The sequence below is a fragment of the Pygoscelis adeliae genome, unplaced genomic scaffold (genome assembly GCF_000699105.1).
Source record: "Pygoscelis adeliae isolate BGI_AS28 unplaced genomic scaffold, ASM69910v1 Scaffold277, whole genome shotgun sequence".
NCBI lineage: Eukaryota > Metazoa > Chordata > Aves > Sphenisciformes > Spheniscidae > Pygoscelis > Pygoscelis adeliae.
The window spans coordinates 650,798-673,194 of NW_008825218.1; the positions used below are offsets into that span (position 1 = coordinate 650,798).

General features: G+C 38.3%; 1 protein-coding gene across 1 annotated transcript in view; it reads right to left on the reverse strand.

The window, feature by feature from the left end:
- The window catches only part of LOC103921328 (plasma membrane calcium-transporting ATPase 2), a 193,313-nt gene extending 176,088 nt beyond the window's left edge, over nt 1–17,225 (reverse strand). Inside the window, exon 1 of the mRNA XM_009329272.1 lies at nt 16,980–17,225. Within this exon, the coding sequence (XP_009327547.1) occupies nt 16,980–17,178 (199 nt within the window). The 5' untranslated portion in view covers nt 17,179–17,225. The remainder of the gene's footprint in view (nt 1–16,979) is intronic.
- Nucleotides 17,226–22,397: the final 5,172 nt, after the last annotated feature.

Sequence of the window (22,397 nt, forward strand, 5' to 3'; positions counted from 1 at the left end):
CTGTGATCATACTCACTTTAAAATGTTACTTTTCAGAGCCAGATACTATAACAACATCATATACACAAAATTATTAGCATTATCAGTGTTTACAGAAAATATTCTGAGTGAAAGATTAAATTTTCGCTCAATCTAAACATGGACCTCTAAACATACACACCCGAATTGAAGAAAAAAAAAACAAACATATTTAACCTGGGACATCAGAAGTCAAACTGCAAGCAAGAAACAATTTTCAAGGATGGTTGATACCATATTACATTGCACTGAGTAGAGCACATAAAACTAAGTTAATGTGACACTGAGGAAGATCCATTTAACCCTTGTCAGACGTACTTTTTGAGACAATTAACCCATAGCTAAAAATCTTCTGCTAAATCTGCTAGCCTAGCACTCTCAGTGCTTCATTTAGGCAACTTGGTCATTTAGGATTCTTTTGTTAGAATAACTGAAATAAAGTTGCCAGCTCTTCAGGTGATGTCAAGGTGGCATTTATCAGTTGCTGATTCAGGTTTACAGAAAGGTCAAATTGTTGAGTAAGTGTTTCTGTAGACTGAAACTTCTATATTTTTCCTCCTCCCAAAAGGATTAGAGTGCAACTCGAGTACACTGCCCAGAACAGCAGACTCAAGCAGTAAATTGCAACAGATTCCCAGCTGAAAAGTAGAGCCAAGTGAACGAACTCTCACATAATAACTTCAAGCAGTATGGTGTCTTTTGATGATAAACACAGTTGTATGTAAAGCTTTCAGCCTATTTCATCCTCTTATTTGGCAGATAAACCGTTCTGGAAAAGCAAACTCTTTCTCTCCTCCCTAGTGACCACCGGCACCTTGGACCTAGCCCTGCTGTATAGAAGAACCCAAACCCCAAACAATTCTTCCTATATTAATTATACCTACTGCAGAGAAGATCATGCTAATGGTGGACTCTTTTTGCATGAGCTGGGCTCCTTTTACCCACTGTAAAATAACAGCCAAATAGAAACAAAAACTGGTGCAGTGTAAAATTTGCCATTACCCTTCCTGCTAAATGTCTCCCAGCTCAACATGAGCTATATAGTAAGACTATAACCTTTGATAAACTGAACGAATGTATTAATTAATTTTGCCTGCCAGCTCACCTTACTTACATGTACTGACTCAATATTAAATAGAACGTCAGCTGTTCACCTCTGAAAAGACACGGACATGCTTATTAATTAGCTTTGCTTGCCAACTCCCTTTAATGAGTTGTTGGATTACTGAACAAACCAGCGTTTGGCTTTTCAGTCAGGTTACTTTGTACTGAGCCTAACACTTCATTGCTAGACTATTATCTAGTCTTTACTCTTGCCAACACGTGCTCTGCTCATGCAGTTCATACTGAATAGAAATGTGTTTGAGTCCTTAGATTACCGACATACTAGAGGGTGCTACTGTACTTTCACTTCCGAACACTTTCTTCTCTAGTTTCCCGGTCTTTGTAACACTTCCAATGTACTACAGACTGTGGTATTTTTAAACACATCTGGCTACTTTAAAGCTATTATTTTTTCTTTTAATTTTGTGCTTATAAATTTTTCAGGATTATGTACAATTAGTCTTTTATGATGTTGGACACTGAATGGGAAATTAAGAGCATTGATGTTCAGGCAGAAACAAAGTTCTCACTATAAACTTTGATTTGTAAAGAACTCTTATGAGTATGTCTCTGCTGACTAGTAGAAACACTATTGGGCTTACTTTGCTTTACACATCGAACTCAGTACAATTAATTAACGTTCTATAAATTGCTATTCCAGAGTTCCTCCTAGTGCTCAAAAACAAAACTACCTTGAGCACTTTTCAATAAGTATAATGAAGCCCTAAGTAGGAAACAGTTGACTTCAAACAAAGATATTTTAATCAGAAGAGCGAGTATCTGCTCATATCATTTCACCTTATCACCTTCAACCTTTTCCTATCAAAAACAATGACCATGCTATTAAAGTCTTTTGACAACTAATTTCTTTTAAATAACTACATCTTGATTTCTTAGAGTAGATGGGTTCTTAGAGTAGATTAAGGAGTCAAAGCACCAAAATCCATTAATTTTAGCAATATTATAAAACTTTATCAGTTAAAATGACTTTGTCATAACTATGTTCAATGTTAAATTAATAACATATTTGGCTAGAAAGTATTTAAAATCCTTGTGATATGACCAAAACTCAAAATTTAAATTATCTTTCTTAGGGAGGAAATAGAAATTTCATGACTGACTTGAATAAAATAAGGGTTAAGTCAGGAGAGAGAAATTAACAAAAAACAATTCTTGTATGTCTGAAAACATGAACACAAGTGGCCAGTCTTTCCCGTCATTTAAAATACTGAACTTCAGCCTGTAAGTTTCAGCATGAATTACCTCATGTGGTGAAAAGTAGCAGAAGTTTTAAAAAGTCATTTTTTGCAAAAATATTTTTCTTGAAAGCCCTTCCAGCAAGAACAACTTTAATTTGTTTTTTCAAAGATTGAGAAATAAAAACTGATATGATTTTAAATGGCATGCAAATCACTGTATAATTTGGGTTTGTTTTTTTTAAAAGCCACAAGCCAAGTTTGAAGATAAATGCTGGTCTTAAAATAGTTTCAACTGGAAACTGATACATACATTTACAGAAGACCATCTAGTTACTCATTCGATACACCTAGCTCAATTGCATCAACTGTATTTAATATCTCAAGTATACTTATTCAGAGTCATGCTGAAGTATTTGCCTTTTATAGTCAACATTAAATCTGCTGTCAAGACTTCATACTTAATGCAGTCATAATCAACCAGTTGTACAACTAATATTAAATTCATCACCACCATCCTGTAGAGCAACCTAGGCAGATAAAAAAAGATATCGTTCTGCCAAAAGGCCCAAGCTCAAATAGGACAAATGCCCAACACGTGACCAGATCAATACCAGAAAGTACACGGTCTTCTCAAAAGACTTTGGTTTGAAAAGGTATCTCTCTCAATAAAAGAGGAACTGCCTAAGGCCACAAGGATGATTTCACAACCAATTCAAAAGTAGAGATCTTTGAGAAAGACCTCCAGGAAGCAGTAGAATAGAAAAAAATACCAGATATAGAGCAAAAAGCAAATGAGCAATAAAGGAAATACCTATCAGGAGAAAACTGATATAGTCAAAGGACAATGGAAGCAGGTGAAGAAATCTGAACAAAGAATGGTTTGGTATGAAACCGTGACAGAATATAACTTTGGCGTTAATTGTTTCAGCTTGTCTATAAGCATAAATTAAGATACAGAAAAGTCCACCAGTAGGAGGAGTATACTGAATTTTAAATATGGCACATACAGATATTCATAGCAGGGCATGCATTTGCACAGCCATATAAGTCTTGCATACTAAAGAATGCAGAAATGGTTTATAGCTCCTTCCAGTTCTCCATTCCTCACTAGAGATTTCCCAGGATGAATGTTGCTACTTATATGTAGCAAATGAATGGATACACTACTTTGCCTGCAGGCTTGAACACATTGGAGGATTTCGGAAAATCCGTTTCCAATCAGTTTTAGTTTTTGTACATGTAGTTTAATGTTTTGCTTCATCTTGAAACAATCACGTTTGGATAACTAGATTACTTAAATTCATCAGGGCAACATTTCTATCATTACTGACCACTCACGCCAACATATGCAATTATTCAGAACACAAGAAAACATGGATAATTTGTAATACGAATAAATGCCTTCTAGGGATTACATCTATATGAGCAAATTTATTATGCTTGATACTGATAATCTGCTAGAATGCTGTCTTCTCATGGCAGGTGCGCTAAACTGAACACCCATCTCTCCTAACATGCATTGCATTTTCCTAACAGTTGAGAGCTCAGAGGCAAGGATCTGGGACCAGCTTCCTCAGGCTCTGCTCTCCATGCCCTCTTCTGTCCCCAGAAGGCTTGCAGGCCCCTTCTCATGAAGATCTGACCCTCTTTCTGGAGTAAAACCAAGTAACTTTTCAGAAAGCTCCTGTGCATACAAGAATTTTGGAGGGGTTTTTGTTCTGGTTTCTACTATGGTAAAAGTGGTGAAAGAGATAATTTTAAAATATATACCTAACAAATGTGATAAAAAAAAACCCTAACTAATGATTAAAATAATGTAATAGTGCTACACTGGGAATCCCCCTTTTGGAGGGGGATTTTTCTGGTATGAAAGACAGCAACTTCAGCAGATGAAGCTTAAACCTGTTCCCCCAGCAGACAAGATGTACCAGTCAAAGGTCACTTTGCCTGTATAACTAGACATATGTCAGGGATTTTGCTCACATTGCAACATCAGCAAGAAGCATAATTTTATTCCAGGCAGCCACCACCAGTCACTTGTTAATCCAACAAGGCTACCGCAATTTTCATGGACAGTCCCAGGCAGAAAAGACGTGTTATCAATTTTTAACAATAGAAAGAACTTTTTCAAAATGTTTCAAATGAAAACAGGCTTAAGCCTATTCCTCTCCTTCTGCCTCCCAAATTCAAATGAAGCTGACAAAAATTTCTTCTTAAAGGTATCATAGCAACCTCAAAACAATAGTACAAGAGGAGGAAGGTCTCACTAAATCATGACGAAATAGTGATCCAATCAAACAAGAAATCTAGGGGATTCCAAACTGGGTCCCAGATTCAGGGCATTAATTTTAAATACCTCATTTAAAATTCAGTTTGCTGTCACTACGTGAACATGACTAGATAGAAAAGACAACAGGCTTGCAAAAGTGCTCGGTTGATTCTCTAGGGAAGGATGCCAGCAGTCACCCTTGCACAGTAAACAGTGGCTGCAAGTGACTCCTAAGAGCACGGCTGGCATTATCCCTGAAGGGACGTTTCACCTCCATATAGCAAGGTGAGGTGTCCCTTGTAGCAGCTGCTGAGCATAGGAAGATTTATAGGAGAGAAGAGCAGAACAGGAGAGATGCAAAGATTTTTACATCCAGGAAACGGTATTGATTGCCACTGCGTAGCAAGAACAAATACATTTTTCTCCATAATTTTAAGCTGCTAGCTGCAGCAACGTTAATGTCAGCATCCATACCTCTGGAAAAGTGGGGCAGCAGAAAGCACTGCCAGCATCTCATAGCAAAACATGCCACGCTGATATCCTTGTTAAACAGGATTAACATCAGGAATTAAAAACATCATCTAGGTTTGGGGAAAACAAAAACCAACAACACTCATTTCACCTTAAGAGTCTTTATATGTTGGTAATGCTGAAACAGTTACCATTACAAGAGTTATTTTTAAATCATTTCAAACTCTCCAGATCATGCACACTCATGTGTGTACCATGCACGCTTTTCAGGGTTGAAGGCAAAATACCTCTGTTTCTTCCAAGACATTTCTTTAACATTCAACACAAACATTAATAGAGGCTTATTCTCAGCTTGTATACAGTATTTTGGAGCAGTAGTGCACATGCATGTTAACGAATCGGGTACATTCTTTGTCCTCTACTGAGAGGTCACTTTAAAGCAGTCGATAAGACAATTTGACCTTCGTGACTTCTGCCATCTGATATTTCATATTTGAGCAAATGACTTCAGCTGCACTATAGCATTAAACAAAAACAAACCATCAGGAACAACTCATTGAAGAAAACAGAACTGATCTTTGCACGGTCAATACGCTTACTCAGCTAAAACTGTTTTCATTTCCTTGGTAATACAACGTACTATTCGTATCCATCTTATGATCCAGTGTGCATGACGGGTTTGGATAACAGTTCACTTCTGTAGCTTCGGGTCATGGTTTTTACTTTGTGGGCTGGAGCAGATTAGCTGTCACGTTTATAAGCAGGCGAAGTAGCAAAAGGTGTAACACAATCACAGACACTTCTTCAGGAACAAAACCAATGACATATTTATACCTTTTTCCTTAGCTATCTTGGCAACTTTTAAAATTGATTTGTAGAGTCCTTCGGCACCTATAGCTTTGAAGCGTCAGCGACTGACAAGGCCGGCACCAGAAACAAGCAAATTTAACTTCCTAGGGCCAGCTACAGCACTCATGTAATACCCTGACGTAGCACTGTATTGCTCCTGTTTGATGCGCCCATAATACTGGTAGTCACCAATAATTCACTTTTACGGTTTCCTTCAGCATGTTATTTCTTAAGTCTGAAAAGTAATTGTTCTGAACTCTTAACTAAGCACGCTGTTCTGCAGCTAGTTTCACATCTACTCGATGTATGTTAATGAACCAAGAGACGGGGTCATCTCTGTCAGACTGCCCTTGCACCTACAACTGCACAATGTCACTGGCTTGAGAAAACAATAGAACAAAGGAAAAGCCCGAGGACTTCACCGCCATCACATGAGATGTGTACAAAGTCAGCAGGGGAGCACACCTTAACACTTGAATAGTTTTCCAAATTTACACCATACTTTTGCAGGAAACAGGGGTGGCTTTGATATTTCTTGAGATTTTTCTTTAAGCAAAAACTAGACAATTTGCATAGTGAAAATAAGAGGTTCTGACTTTGGCCAGACTCTTCACTGCTGTTTTACCCTTTGAATCAATTATCACTCACTAACAGGAGTGATTTTCACCAAGACAGTTATCTTTATGTGCTCCAAGGTTTTCATCGGCTAAAAGTCAACTGCGGGACTATGGTTCAAGAGAAGGCTTTTTTTTTGGCTGCGGTACCACAAGACTACCAATGTCAAGCTGGATGACCTCGGCTATCCATGCACAACCATGCAACAGTCATGACCCTACTGGCAAAGTAGAACGATGATGTAATGCAACAATTCTCTACTACTTTAGGGTTTTTTTGTAATGAATGCAAAAACACTTCAGGGTGTAATTAAAAAACAAACAAACAAACAAACCACCAGTGGCTCAGAAAGGAATCATTACTACTTTAAAATTCAGACCCTGTGCCAGGGAAAGGGTGGAGGCCAACACACGACTCAAGTGAGGCAAGCACAAGGAAACTCATGGTGCTCAAATTTGCCACTTGAAACTGCTAGAGAAAATGGTGAAAAAAGTACAAGTAGATTTGTTGTAGTGTTTAGGCAAAGAATTAACTGAGGTGCCTAGAATAATGCTTATGCTAAGTGCTAAGATTATAACTTAATAGTTGCACTGTGATTTTAGAGCATTACCATACATTTGTCTTCCTGCATTAACGCTGACTTGATCCTGAACAAATAGTATTCAGCCTATAGCATCTGAGGAGCTGTGCCCTCATTTATGAAGTCAAAGTGAAATTCTGCTGCAGTTAATAGGATACTTATTGAATGCATTAAGAAAATTCTCCCCTCTTACTCTTTCATAACTACTTCAAGGGCAAGCTCTCCTTTCAAGCACACCTGTGAAGAAGTAGGCTGTTCCCTATTTTCCCTCATCTCCAATGCTAATCTGAAAAAAGAATCACGACAGCTTTTGAACTACTCTATAAATTTGGTCCATTTTCCTTCCTACTATTCATTTTTTCAGTCTTTTTGTACCTTAGAGGACTATACCTAAACTGCCCTCATACTGAAAAGGACGGTTCCTCTGTGGGAAGTGGTGGGGAGGAGAGAGCGACACAAAATGCAAAAGGAATAATCAAAGGAGTAGCACAGCCCGCGGAAGCTCAGGTTTTCGAGTCTTTTAACAGAACTGACTCAGCTCACAATCCACACAGAAAAAGAGTATCTGCAGTCCCTAAAGAATTTCATTTGAAAGCAAAGAGGAAACAAGGGCTAGTAAATGCTATTGTTACAGAAATAGCAGCTACATACACCCAGCTATTTCTATTATACAACAGAAATACTCTGCGTTTAATATAATCCGTGGTTGCGTTGCCAAGTTCTGGACTGGCAATAAGGACGGAACATTGAAATGCATTGTTTTACCAGCGTCAAGGCAAGGAATGGATTCCTAATGAGCATTCAGAAAGGAAGTTAAAAAGAAAGTTACTGTATCATGCTGCAAGCTATGCCAGACTATGTCATCTATTATCAGTGAAAATAGATTCGTAATGTCAGAGGTGATCATCAATTTTTCAAGACGCGTAGGGAGGCCTTCTTTGTCCTTACACTTTTCGGGATCTGCAACTGCAAGCGTATTTTCTAGAACACCTAGATAGATGTGGAAAAACATTACTGGAGATAAGGTAGAAATAATTTCTAGAGATACTTAGAAGGCAAGTCAGAAACTATGAATGCATCACATTAAAGGAAATCAGTATTGACGAAATGCAGTTATGTTTGTCTTGGAAGCACATGGAGTTGACTGCCAAAAATACATCTTCGGCTTTATTTTCCACTCACCTCACTTTATAAATAACAGGCACGTCAAACACCATCAAACTTTGAGTTCTTGGAAAAAAGATGGAAACAGTAAATTTGATCAGTCTAGATTTGAAGGGTAAGTAGCAATTGCAAAAGGGGACAGGAGACAGGAAATCATTGCTGCATCTCACACTGTTCTTATCCCAAGTCTGTTCATATTAGTTCTCGTCAAAAGAAAAACGACCAATCATTCAGTCACACTAATTCCACTTGCAAGGCTACTGAACTTAGTCCTGCATATTGAAAGCCACTGCCCCAGTGACAAGACTTCTCATGACTTTATCCGAAAACCTTTTTCAACAAACAACAGAATCCTCTCATGAAAAAAATATAAATGCCATGCTAAACAGAAAAACATTTCAAAATTCCAATTATTGTGAGGAATGACATTGTCATCATCTGTCCAATCCACAGATGATCCTCACAAAGACTTTAGTCGCAAAGTTTTCCATGGCTCAGCCGGAAGCAGCATCGCTGCTAGCAGTGACACTTGGCAAAAAGTTTGGGAACGCCTAATAGAGATGCAGGTAATTGTTTTATCTTTAAATTTTAAGGCAGCATTGTAAAGGGAGCACTTTTTGCACCCCTGTAAGTGTCAGCTGAGACAACTGATTAAGGGCCCTGCTCTTACATTTCCTCTAGCAGGGCCAATCACAAAAGGATAAAACCACTGCATGTCCACTGTTTGCTTTCATAGGACACTGACAAAACAAGGCAAAAAAACCCCTTCACTCCCTCTGATGCACTGCGAAGACAAAGCTTCATTTCATCAAGGGCAAACTGGCTACATCGATTGGATTATTCATTTGGTATAATGGACTTTGCTTTCTTCCTGCAGCTTTCTCAAAACAAGAACAAAATGAAGATAAATCAGCTCTCGCTCAAGGCTGACACACATATATATTTATGGATTTCTAAGCCCTGCAATACAATAGAAGCAAGGTATTCATCACACAATTTTTCTTTTCGCTACAGTACTGTTACCCTTGCACAGGCTCCACAGAAAATAGGCACACTTTGCAAAGGAAAGGCTGCAACAGAGCTCAGCAGCAGCTCCACGCTTCTCTCCTCCCTTCAGGTCTTTCTTTACCATTACTGATAAAACATACAGCTTTTCCCTTCTCAGCACAGAAGCCACTTTGATACATGTGCCTGAAAGTGCACACAACAAAATACCTTTTTGATCCTCCAAGCAAAGGACTAATTGCCTTTTTCTGAGGTAGCACCACTAACGTAATCCTACTTTGCAATTTCGACAACTGACGTAACTGCCAGAGTTTATGAAATCTAAAAATTACTTCCCCCATTATTACGTACACTCTTGCTATTATGTTAAAGATCTGGCCTCATCTTTTTTCACACAATAAATGAGCTAGTTATGCCAACAAACTCAAACCACTATTTCTAAGAATGGGATTACACATTTATCAACTGCACCATATAATGGCAATACTTTCCATCACTTATTATTTTGTAAAAAGGGAATGGCATACTGTATTGCATCATTGTATTTAGATCAAGGAGAAACCTGTGGCACAATACATTATGGCAAATGTTAACCTACGATAACCTCTTTAGAAAGAGGGAAAGAATTGCTTAAAGTTGCCGGGCCAGACTTTCTTTTGACTTACAACACATTGTAGTTGTAATTGAGCTAATTACAATGAACAAACATTAGACCTGTGCAAAATAGGTGCAAAATCTCACACCCATTTATTATTCTGTTCATCTAAATCTGAGGTGCAACAGCAGAATGTATGTCTGTAGTCAGTAAACATTGCCTGCATGTATTTAATGTACTATCTTAAAGGGAAGGAGAATTCAGTTTGCATGAAAATAGCCTCTTTTCTAAAAGCGTTGCACCTGCTAAAGTAAGATAATCATTGAAAGGAAGATAACCTCCTGCGTAATCTCATAAATAAATCAGCACTGGCCTCAGAAAATCTTTGATGCTACCTAATACAACAGGCAGAAGACATTCACTTGCTTTCTTCCTTTCCTAACCTTACTTTAAAGCAATGCCAGTTACACAGAGAAGCTTTTTGCAAACCATTTAGGATACTCAAAGGAGCAGGTGATCTAGCTTATATTTATTTTAAAAGCTTCACAGGGAAAATGCATCATGCAATATTTCTCTAGTTTTCTACAAGTAAATGAACAAAGCCAAAGTAAATCAGCAAGTGGCATGACATGCCAAAACCCAGAAACAAAACGAGCAATGAAATTGTACTTATCACTTAGAAAAATCTAAGCCATTCATTTGAGATGCTTATGTTTGGGTAACCTTTGGAAGAATGTTTGCTGTTCCATTACACAAACAATGGAAATATTAGATAAGGAAAATAACTGCAGTTGCCAAGACTGCTCCATGCACTCCTCTCAAATCATTAAACATGTAGATATTATTTTATGGATATATAACATGCTGCGGACAGCGGGAATGTCAAATGTACAGAACCATTTCATCTAACCCCTGAGTTTGCATGGGTCCCAGGAGTGTGGTGCAGAAATCCCTGAACCAGCACGGCACTGTGCTGATACACATGTCGAAACACAGAAATGTAAGAGCCAACTTCAACCTCGCTAAGGCCAAGTATTACAACTTCAACAGGCATGTTATATAGGACTTTGAGACAGTACTGTATGCCAAAGCAAAACTCCTTGCCTCACATGAGTTATTAACGCACAACCATCTCGCCTAGATTTTTTCCATCTGTTCACAATCTTGAAAGACCTATTATGACAATGGTGTTTAATGTGAATTTGGGTCAGACCCAGCATTTCCCCACAGAACAGAGCTGCAAAGAGCCAGACAAGTAATAACTGCTTCAGCGCTTTTCTCTGCAGCGAGAGAGCCAGGGCAGGAGGAGCCCCCGGGTGCAGGCGGGGAGGCCCCAGTGCACACCGCTGTGTCCCTTCCTGTGCTTCCCCCTGGTCCCAGGGAGGAAGGCACCGTTGGGGCTTTCCCAGGCATGCCCCCAAAGGTAAAGGCAGTACAAATTCATCTGTGGTACCTGTCAGGGGTTCAGCAACTGCAACAGTAACTTCAAAATGAAGAAGCATCCGGAACCCACCCTCCTTCTTAGCTAACCAGCCTCGCACCAAAACAGTCAGTAACTTTGCTAAGCACAGCTCCCCGGGAGCAGGCAGGGGCAGTCAGAGGGGTTTTGTGGGGACCTGAACAGGCCAGCAAAGGCAACAAGTGTTTATTGAAGTGACTACAGAAAAGTGTCAAGTTATCACAAGTTCTTACCAGCTCAACCACGCTTCATGCTGCATGAGTAACTAGGTGAAATATGAGTTTAAAGTTTGTTGGTGGTTTTTTTCCCATGCAAGGTAGGAAAAAAGTGTTGCAAAATGCAACCCTTAGAGGCCTTTGCCGTGACAATACTGAAGGCTTTTTTCATGGGGAAGGCTGTTTTCATTGTTTAAACCAATCCTGGCATGTGGAGAGAACATGTACAAATAAGGACGAGATGTGTACTTGGGAGTTTGGCTTCTGGCCTGGATGCGTTGGCAAATTGGCCTGAACTACAAGTTATGTTTTGACACCACAAATAAGGACGAGGAATTAGACAGCATGGTGATCTGGAGAGAGGATGAGCGGGTTGTCTTTTACACCGCTTTTCAGATGCCGTTTTCTAGATTTCTAAAGTACTTCAGCTCAGCCTTACAACCAAATTCGTAAAATCTACCTCAGGAGAGCTGACAACACAGCTTTTAAAAAAAACATTTCATGAGCAGAATAATGTTCATCCTAACCTTGAGTTTAAAATAATTTAAGAAAATCTTGAACTTACACATAATATTTGATGGTTTATGCATGATTAAGTGTATTCTTTTAACAACAGCTAAAATGATGCTATTAGCAATTTCTTTACTTTCATAATCTATTTTTGACAGTGTAGTTTTATAGATTTCAACCTCTGGCAATCCATTATCTTATATTTCTATTTTAAACTTATATTTGTCTGAATCAAGTAGCTCTCATCCCTTTCTCAATCTGTTTCTAAATTCTTTACATATCTCTAGCTCATTCAACATATAACACCATAGTGGTGCACCTAACAAATTCAGTATGTACTAGCAAGATTAGCTTCAAAACAGAATATTAAGTTATTAAAGGTGTATCTTTATAGAAGCAAGCTTGAGGAACCAAAACTAGCAAGTACTAAAAGCAACTGGTTAATTTTGTTGTATTCAGTCTTTCTTCATCTTTTACCTCATAGTTAAAATTGTAAAAGGCTTTTTAGATTGTAATAATGAAAAATAAATACACCTACACAGTTGGCTTAATTGATACTCAGTCCGCATCTCCTATAAAACAAACATGCATTTGAAAAGAGAGAGTTACTTACCTTGTATCTGTCTTAACTAAGGGCAGTTATAATGATTAAAAAGTCAACTTCTACACTAGAAATATTATCATTTAACTGCTAATTGATACTTTCTCTTGCCATTAAGCCTTTTTACAGTATCCTAAGAGAACTACAGCTAAAAAACCCCAAAACTTGCATTTTTCATATTAAAAGCAGGTTCCACCGGCTCACGTAACAATGTCACATCTGAAACGTTCTCGCACTCCACCAGACCGTTTCTAGAAGCTTAGCCTACCGAGTATCTACTAAACACCAAAAGGAAAACTTCTCCTGTAGTGCTGAAACATCATCGCCAATGTGTAACATCTTTTGGAGCTGCTGTTTCAGGCCTGATCGCACAGATATCGCCACGGGAAAAGGTTTTCTTTGTATAAAAATGAAAGAAGCATCATTATACACAGCTTCACTTTTCACGCACATTGGAAATTACTGCATCCAAGTATTTTAAGCAAGAAATCATGGAAGTTAGTTCACTAACGTATTCTTACAAGGAATAAACATTCTTGTAATATGAAGGGAATGTAGATGAAAAACTTACTGTAAATTGGCACATACTACATAAAATTGTGGGTAAAATACAGTTAAGCATTGGAACTGGGTTCCAGTCTCATTTGGTATTCATCCAACTAACTCATCATGTTTTACCAGCTGTCCTTTATAAGGTATCACTAATGCTCGAGTGGGCCTCGGAGACTCCGATTGCATGGAAAATTATACGACTGTCATCACAGCTCTGCCCAATGGGGGATTCAGCGTTGTTCTGCAAGATGACAGAGAGCTAGATCCTGCTTGTTTTCTGTATTACTAGAATAATGAAAGTGAAACTAATCTGAATGAGAATATTTTTAAAGAAAATTCAAGGAGACACATATTTATATTTTTTCATATAAAGTATTTCCATAGATTTTGGGGACGTTCTTTTTATGAGCGCTTAAATGGTAGCTTTTCATTACAATATAATCACTTCAATGCAGGAAGTCCCTCAGGCATAACTGAGAGCTGGGATCCACACTGCATCTATAGTTAGAAAAGCGATCAAAGAAAATTTAAAGAGACTGAAGCCTTGTAATCCATAATAATGTTATGAATTCATTCAACATGCATATATTATTCTACTCAACATTCAGCAGACTTTTAAACCTCCACACTGATTAATACATGAGTTCAGAAAACACTGGTAAGTGTATCTTCACAACAGTATAAATAACATTTGAGTTACGCATAAAATGTCTTACCTCGAGAAGTTCAAGGCCTTTAAAACAGAGCTTCAAAAAGGCACTTTTAGTATAAGTGATTGATTCTACCAGTCCATAGGTGGTACATCAAGTATTAACATGGGAAATGAATTGCTGAGTACACTCTGAGCTAATTGCTACTTCTTATTTTCTAAATATTGAGCAAGCCAGTAAATTCAGGCTAGACCACATTTTACCAAATTATAATGTGTCTGCTTCCAGGATACATTTTCTTCCTCTGTTCCAGTAACTACTTAGCCATACCCCACAAAATGACAAAGACTTTATGAAAATAAATTCTGAAAGAGCCTGGGAAGAACCAAATTCTACAGTCAAGTCCTTTGTCCTTTTTCATTCATATTCACCCAGGACTCTTGCTCAGCAAGAGTTTGTTGGGTTTCTTGAAAGAAGTGCCCTGCAGCAATGCTTATTCTGTTACTCCTCATAAAACTGTGTAAAATGTGCAGCACTCCAAACTATAAAAAATAGTGGAAGTTCAGTTAACTCTGCTTCACCAAAAAACAGGCTGGTTGGAAAAGTGATTTTCAGGCATAGTGGCAAATTATGGGATTTCATAAAGATATTCCACGGGGAATCCATGATTTGCTGCACAAACCAAAAGATAAAACTTTATGGGAGGCTCCACCACATATGTCAATAATTTATTTGTAAATCATGTCTACTTGGTGTGAAAATTCCATTTCCATATAAGAAACTATTATGTTTCTTTCCTCTAAGAATAGCCATATCTTCAAGAATATCCTCTTCACTGTATTTTAACTCTTTTCGCTGTGTTTGCATACAAGAAAAGCAATGGCTAGGGACTTACGTCTAAACACATGCTTATATTTGACATAAGCCTTTAAAGTTTTTCTATTGAATTCTTATGGATACTTTCTCTCAAATGAAAATTTCTGAGTTTGACATGACATATTTCAGAGAGATTTCCTCCAAAAACAATTTTTCCAAACAAAACAATTAAAAATAAGATGAAAACTTAGTGTGACTGGGAATTCCTATTATGTGATCTAATTTAAAATTAAAACCCAGCAGAGTCTTCATGATCCCAAGGCCTATGCTGATTGCCGTTTGAAGCTGGAAATGTTTTTCTCTAATGCACAAGTGATGAAGTGCATGTAAGGCTTAGAGGAAAGTTACCTTATCTGAAGTATCAGATATAGATTACTGCTGGAGTCAGCATGCCATGCTAGTTGGATCCATACACTCTGTTCCGATATGAGGAATTAAGTTTCCCTGATGTCACAAATTGAACAGATAATGTAATTAACATCTCCTTTGAAGTTCACATTGACCAGGTAACCGCTAGAATGAGTTGGCAAAACTTTACTGAAGTCACTGAAGTGATCTTGGCTCACCCAGACCAAGACTTCAGCTTTGACATTCTATAAACCACTGAGGGATATTTAAGATGCTGAATCCCTAGTGAGATATTTATAAACCAGTATTTATTCTGTCATGTAAATATAGAGATCCTGCACTTCTGTCTGGAATTCCCCAGATGTGTCAGGGATATGTCATAATCGCTGCATATTCTCCGAAGAGTTGATTCTCTCGTGTGCAACAGCTATTAGGCCACTCTCTGAAAGAATGACGGTCATCTGGAAATCCCAGACAAGTGGCAGGGTCTCATTTTCCTACCTCAGCACTCCTGCTGGGAGCAATCTCCAGGTAGAAGAGGTCCTGTCTGAAGGATCAGATATTTGGGCAAGACTAGAGAATGGGAGAGATCTGTTATAAAATGTTCCATTTGCCAAGATTGCACACGAATGCTGAAGCACTACTGGAGTTTGCTGCTCGTTTTAATACAGAATTAGCTTAATAATCATTTGCTGAAAAGGTACTGTTCACAGCTTTATAGTTCATAATGTTTAAACAATACTGAGACTGTATACGGTCAAGTGTAGGACCACGAAGAATTTACTTGAAGACTAGGCATTGATAGCTGCTCCTTTGGGACTCTTCAACGAGTATAATTTATAATACCACACTATGTGACGCTACAATTGACATGTTTATGATTACACCAATAATTCAAGACTTTCCAGCATTTAAACAGAGGAAGTAACTAAATGATTAATTTAAAAAAGGAGAGAATGGAATAAAGCCAACACTTCTATCTTCTTGAAAAAGAAAATAACTTAAAATTAACATCTTGGCAACTTTACAAGACAAGATAAATATTATCGACTCAAAGACTGTATAATTTCCAAAAGTGTTAATATTCCTTGGAGGTTAAAATACAGTGATAAAAATAGAACTCTTAGAATTAAATAGAATTTTACTTGCACTAAAAGAGAAAGAATTGGTGAACAGGAGAATTGCATGAGGGGAGGGAAACATCCCACCATTGTCAATGTTTTACGGGGAGATATTTGGGATGAGTGTTGAAAACTAGACTAATGACTGATGATCAGGTAGAGAACTCTAAAAACACTTAGAAGAACAGATATTGAAAAGTTATGACTGGTATTATTAAACATAAGAAACTAAGGAGTTTAATTATACATACAAAAGAAGTCCAACTAATAAAAACATTGATAACTTAAGCAAAACTATCTATGGTAATACAGTAAGTCAAGATTAGTAACCACAAAATATATGTATTACACATTGATCTACACAGTAATGTAACGTGTCTCTCAAAAGGTCATTTCGTATGGTCAAGACGTCTAAATACCTAGAAATTCTTCTGAAGCAACAAGTCTGCACCATCTTACCCCCAAGAGCATATATGTTAAAGCCTCTTTATAATGCCATAAAACAGGTGCTGATTTTTTTGTCTGCCTTTTAAGGAAGAATTAATGCATTTAGCTGCTTGAATAAATAGCACCTCTTTTATTCTCATGCGAGCTTTGGCTATAGCTAGACTGTTTTTATCTTCTTTCTCCAGAGACTCTTCTTTTGTTGTATTATTGTTGGGAATAATGGCAGCACCATGAGAATTGTGCTCAGGCTTGAAACAAAACCTCTTTCTTTCACTATCTGGAGAGCACTTACGCAAAGCCCCCTGATTCAGCTGAAGAGAAAGATGCTTACCTTCTGTTGGTGATGTCTTCAGATGTCTGCAGAGCCCCTCTGTTTCCCCATATGTCTCTTTAATTTTTACTACTGCTTCTGTTCCTCGAAGTTCCATGAGGGAGCGCAGTTCTTGCAGCGTGCACCCAAACTCTCCTGCATGGTTGGCCTCATTTCTTTGGTTCTTGGAATAAAAATCGCTATTTGTCATGTCACCCATTGTTGCTGATTATATTGCTCCACTCGTTATAGTTGATACAATCTTAAAATGGTTTAAAAATTGAAGGAAAGGAATCTTGAATTCCAACCTAAGAAGTTAAAAAGAATCCAGTGTGTGTCCAGCGAGCAATGTGGAGAATGCCTCTGGTGTGCAAGGTGTCCCTGACTGACTAGTGGTCCGTAGAACGGCTGCTTTCAAGGCTGCAGACCAGCTCCACTCCATTCACCATTTCCCATTTTGCGGCACCCAAGCTGTAGAATCTACATGGTCATTTCTTCCTCCGGACCTTTGGGAACAAACAGAAAGGACTCATTACAAGAGTGAGCAATAATGCTTTACAAAGGTGATTTCAAGTTTATTCTCTCTATCATGGCAGTTTGACTTGAGAAAAGCTATGCAGAAACACTGTACAGATGTCCTGTAAAATGCTGCAGGTAGTCAGAGCCAGCCTCGACAACAAAGATAACACCAGCTCTGTCTTAGATAAAGCTCTCTACAGCTAAAGCACCAATAGCAGTGTCGCTTACTTTAATCAAGTCCCAAGAGCATCTGCTAAATGAGATGGCTCATGAATATTAATAAGCAAGCGATTGGTCCAGCATGCTAGATGCACCTCTAGTATGTGCTCTGGTTCATACAGCCACATCAATCTTTCATCTGACAAGAACAAAGACTCTCTCATAAAGGCTACGACGTAACAAAAATTAGTTAAACACTACTAGTTTTCATAACGGGTTAAAGCAAAACTGTTTTTCAGTGCAAGGACAGTAAAACTGGTGGAAAAACTAGAGCCACCATTACAAATTCAGAATACATTTAAATACATTACATCTTGCAGCCTTGCCTTCTGTGAAAGTAAGCATAGCCCAGAAAAGAGATAAAACATGTGTATTGGTCTGAACAGCCAGAGCTATGTCTCATGTTGGGTTGCTTTCCTTCAATGCTGCCTGCGAGCCCACCCGCCAACAGCCTGCACAGCTTCGCCTTGACAGCTAAAAACGTGCGAGCACGGAGCCTTTAGAACCTGTTTCCCCTTCCCATATTCTAATGAAGTTGGTTTAAATACTGCTGAAACCAGCTATTATATTTGGCACAGAGAGTTTTAACAGAGATTAAAGGTTTCTTTTTTGCTTCAAGCGTGCACACTGCCTAATCTACAGGTCTCAGAATAGTTTTCTCATAATAAAAGAGATCTTTAAAAGAGCACACCATCAGCCCAATGATTGACAAACCTGTCATAGTCAAAGTGCATATTTTGAACTTTGTAGTTACAGTAATACACAGAGGAAACGAGTACACACATAAAGAGGACCCCAAAGTGTTTCAAGTCCCAATTTTATATTTGTGCAACAATTTTAATCTCCTGGCCACATATAGGCAACATAACACGTAGGCTTGCTGTTTCCACGGATCTAACTGCATTGCCATTGCTCTGCACGCAAGAAAGATCAGGCCCACTGTATGCATTAAATCCTTTTTGCCCACAGTGACATTATCTACTTTGGAGCTGTCTAATATACCTTGCTCAATGAGACAAACTGAACCTCTACCAGCCCGCTCATTTACAGATTAAAACTCAACATTTCTTCAGTTTCAGGGGGGTGGGGCGTAAGTACCAAAGTTTCACTACAATATTACAGAATACAGTTAAAATAGCAGTCAACTGCTACATGCTGCTTCTACCCATCTTATTTATTGACATATATCCTAGTGCTAAGAACTTCTGCCAACCTTGATTTCACATATTGCTTTTCAAGTTGACAAGAAGAGAAGAATTTCAGCACAAGACGCAGCTTACAGCAATAAATAGAAACTGGAGGTAGTAATTAAAAGGGGCCTTTATTTGCCAAGCAATAGCCAAGGAGAAGATATTCTGCTCTGTCAACAACACTCAACTTTCCATGCTTGCATGCAGGACAGTGTTCACAGTATCAATTCACTTCTAAATAATTCCCTATGTATAGCATGCAGAAAAGACCTTACTCACTATTGCTTTATCTGTTTTTACGCAGGATGGATCAGTATTCTGAATAGAAGTAACATCAGCCTATAGCATTATTTTGAAAGAATTGCAGGACAAATGTCACAGATGTCCAGTAAAACAGAATTCATCCCAAGAGGCACTGAATCACCACAACCTCCACTGAGGATATGTCCCCCCTTTCCTAAAATCAGCATTTCAGACTCTTCCTGGTTTCATCTATGAGAAGTTGCTGCTGACAGCCACATCAAAAAGCAGACTCAGAGTTGATCATGAAAAAGAATACCCAGAAGAATGGTGTGAAAAAATGAGGCATCAATAATAATAATGAATAGTTAAAATGACAGACTGCTATTTACTTCCAGTGGGCAAGAAAGAATCTATTCCTAAGATAAGTACACTTCAAGATCTTGAACACTGGGTGTCTACAACAGCCATGAGGTTAAAAAAAAACAAACAAAAAAATACGCCATTCACCTAAGAGAATTTATAGGGCTTTGCTGGTCCTGTGGGCTCTTTAAACATTCCTCTAATCAAATAAAATTGTTATTAAACTGCTCCATAACACCACAGTTAAAAGACAATTATTAGTGTTTTCTGAGGATAACCACCTACTAATTTCATTAGTGATGCAAAGGGTACTAAACTCAGTGTCAAAGATGGTTTTTGCATGATTTTTCTGTGGGATGTGTCCACCACTCTCAATCAAAGCATCTCTGTTGACTCACTGTGCCATCACTATACATTAATATATTTGCTTCTGTTCTTGGAAATTCATTGTCATTTGTCAGCCACGGCAAGACAGTGATGTTGCTTTTTAGCATGTTTGAGTCATTTGCCTGCTTCATTTTTTTATTTCACCTTCAATTAAATATTAATCAATAAACAACTAATATGACGTTTACACCTCCTTCAGTGCTTTAAAAACAAACCACTTCGAGTTTGTGCTCTTCACGATTCACCTAATGTTACGACACCAGGGAAAAACCATCTCATGTTTTTGAAAGGCAGATGGTAAAGTATAGAAAGAAGAAAGCATGACTAACATTATTCACTGATAATGCATCTCTCTAATCCCGCGGAACAAGATATGCAGGCTTCATTCGATCCTCGAATCTCTTTTATGAAAAGTCCAGGAACCTTGCCAGAGTGCATACCAGGTTAGCATGACTAACACATGACCACCTCACCCTTCCCGAGTGGTTAATATTCCTTTAACAAAAGCCAAGGAATAGAAAGCTTGAGACTCACATATGGCAATATTCCCCCATCAGCGGGGCTACAGGCTTTGCATCTCCAAAATAGGTCAAATTACTAGAAGTGGGTGAAATTTAAAGCCTCCTCTACAAGAAATCCAAGTAATGCACTAGGTTTGAGTGGGGTTTTTTTATTTGCTGTTTTTTGGGGGGAGGAGGTTAGGGAAGGGATTATTTTACAAAACACGCTCAAAACACTGATATCTTCAAGATGTGGATGTAGTATAGGTGAACTACCAAGAAACCCTGATTTTAAAAAAGCAGGTGATACCTGTATATTTCCAATCAAAATGAACGACTGACATTATTCAGGAGCAATATCACGGAAAAACCCTCACCAATTCGACTCCGATCTACGTTGATCTACCATACAGCTGTTCTTTTGCCTCATAGGAGTTGCAGATCCAGACACTCTCTGAAGAGGAACAGGCATTTCTAAACCAAGACTGATCTCTTTCTAACATGGACGTTTAAATTAGGTGAACTGAGTTTCATGCTAGGGGTGCCTGCTTCCACTGGTTATAGGGCACGTCTGCGTAAGTAGTTCACAAAAAGATATCCAATGGCACTTGAAACTAATCCCACCGCTGCAGTCTAAGCTATCTGAGGAATAACATCTCCAGCAGTCAAAGGGAACGAGGCTGAGCAGACAACAAGTTTCAGCAGCAGAAGGTGCATTGCGCTGGGTGTGGGAAATAGCCAGGGAGCTCAAGGACTTCTCCCTTTCTTTTCAGAGGAGTCCTGGGTCCCCTCAGGGCCTCCAGGCCAAAATTTCTCAACCTCTTTAACCCGAGGTCTGCTCAATCTCTTTCAATCCAAAAACCATCATCTATGGTGTGCTTCAATGGTTCTAATTTATAACCAAACGCCTCCCAGGCCACAAAGAGCCCCCATCCCCAAATCCTGAGAGCTCCGCTTTTGACACCATTCTAGCACACAATCACTTCATCCTCAGTTATGCGTATTTGGTCTCACCATTCCCTATGACAACAATTTATAGGGAAACCAGTCCTCCACAGACATGTTCAGCAAAAGAGAAATAAAAATCTCCAGTAACTGAAAAACTAATTTCACATGCAATGTTACACTGTTCTTCCAGACAAAAGCAGTAGTTTTTAATGAAGGTTATTTCTTTTTATTTATTCTTACCAATGCTTCTGAAACAAGCTTTAGAAACAAGAAATTTGGGTTAAAAAAATTTCCTGAAGTGCAGTTTGAAAACAACAGTATGCTGTGAACAGAGACAAAATAGCCCACCTAGATTCACCTCAGGTAGCAAAAGACTTCATATACTAGAAAACCTGAGTAAAATACTATCCTTATTCTTCTCGTTAAAGAGTCAGAATATAAATCTTCACCTTGGTTTGGGATTTTGTTTGCCAAAGATGTCATGGATTCTTGTTGTACAAATGCATTACAAGCTCTAATTATTTGTTGGTTGGGTTTGGTGTTTTTTTTCCAGAGTGGCTGTGTCTTGGGGAACAGGCTTCCATTCCTGTAGAGCCCAAGTCAGCTGTTTTTCATCTTCTATCAAGGAAATGCATGCCAATTAAAACAGAAGCAATTTGGATGAGCTATCTGCAGGCCTGCTGGGAAAACTATTCTTTGATTTCCCTAATCAGGAGAAGTCTCATCTTAGAAGCTTGTAAATATTTTCACAGTGCGTTAGAATGACTTCTAAGTAGATATCATCACCATCTATTCTGATACCTGATTTTGTTTGGACTTCTACTGGCAGAAAAATTAGTAGCAAGGTAACAAACCAGATTTCACCAGACCAGGATCACAAGACTTGCATTTCAGCGTCCTTAAAGGTCTGGACAAATAACGGATTCATGATGACTCAAAAAATTCAGGATATATTCATAATTTGACTGTTTTCTTTAAATTGTCATCTAAGATTATACAAACTCTGATCTCAAAATCTGATGATGGAAGGAATTGCTTGCATTACAGAAGGAAGGATGAAAAGGTAATCACTT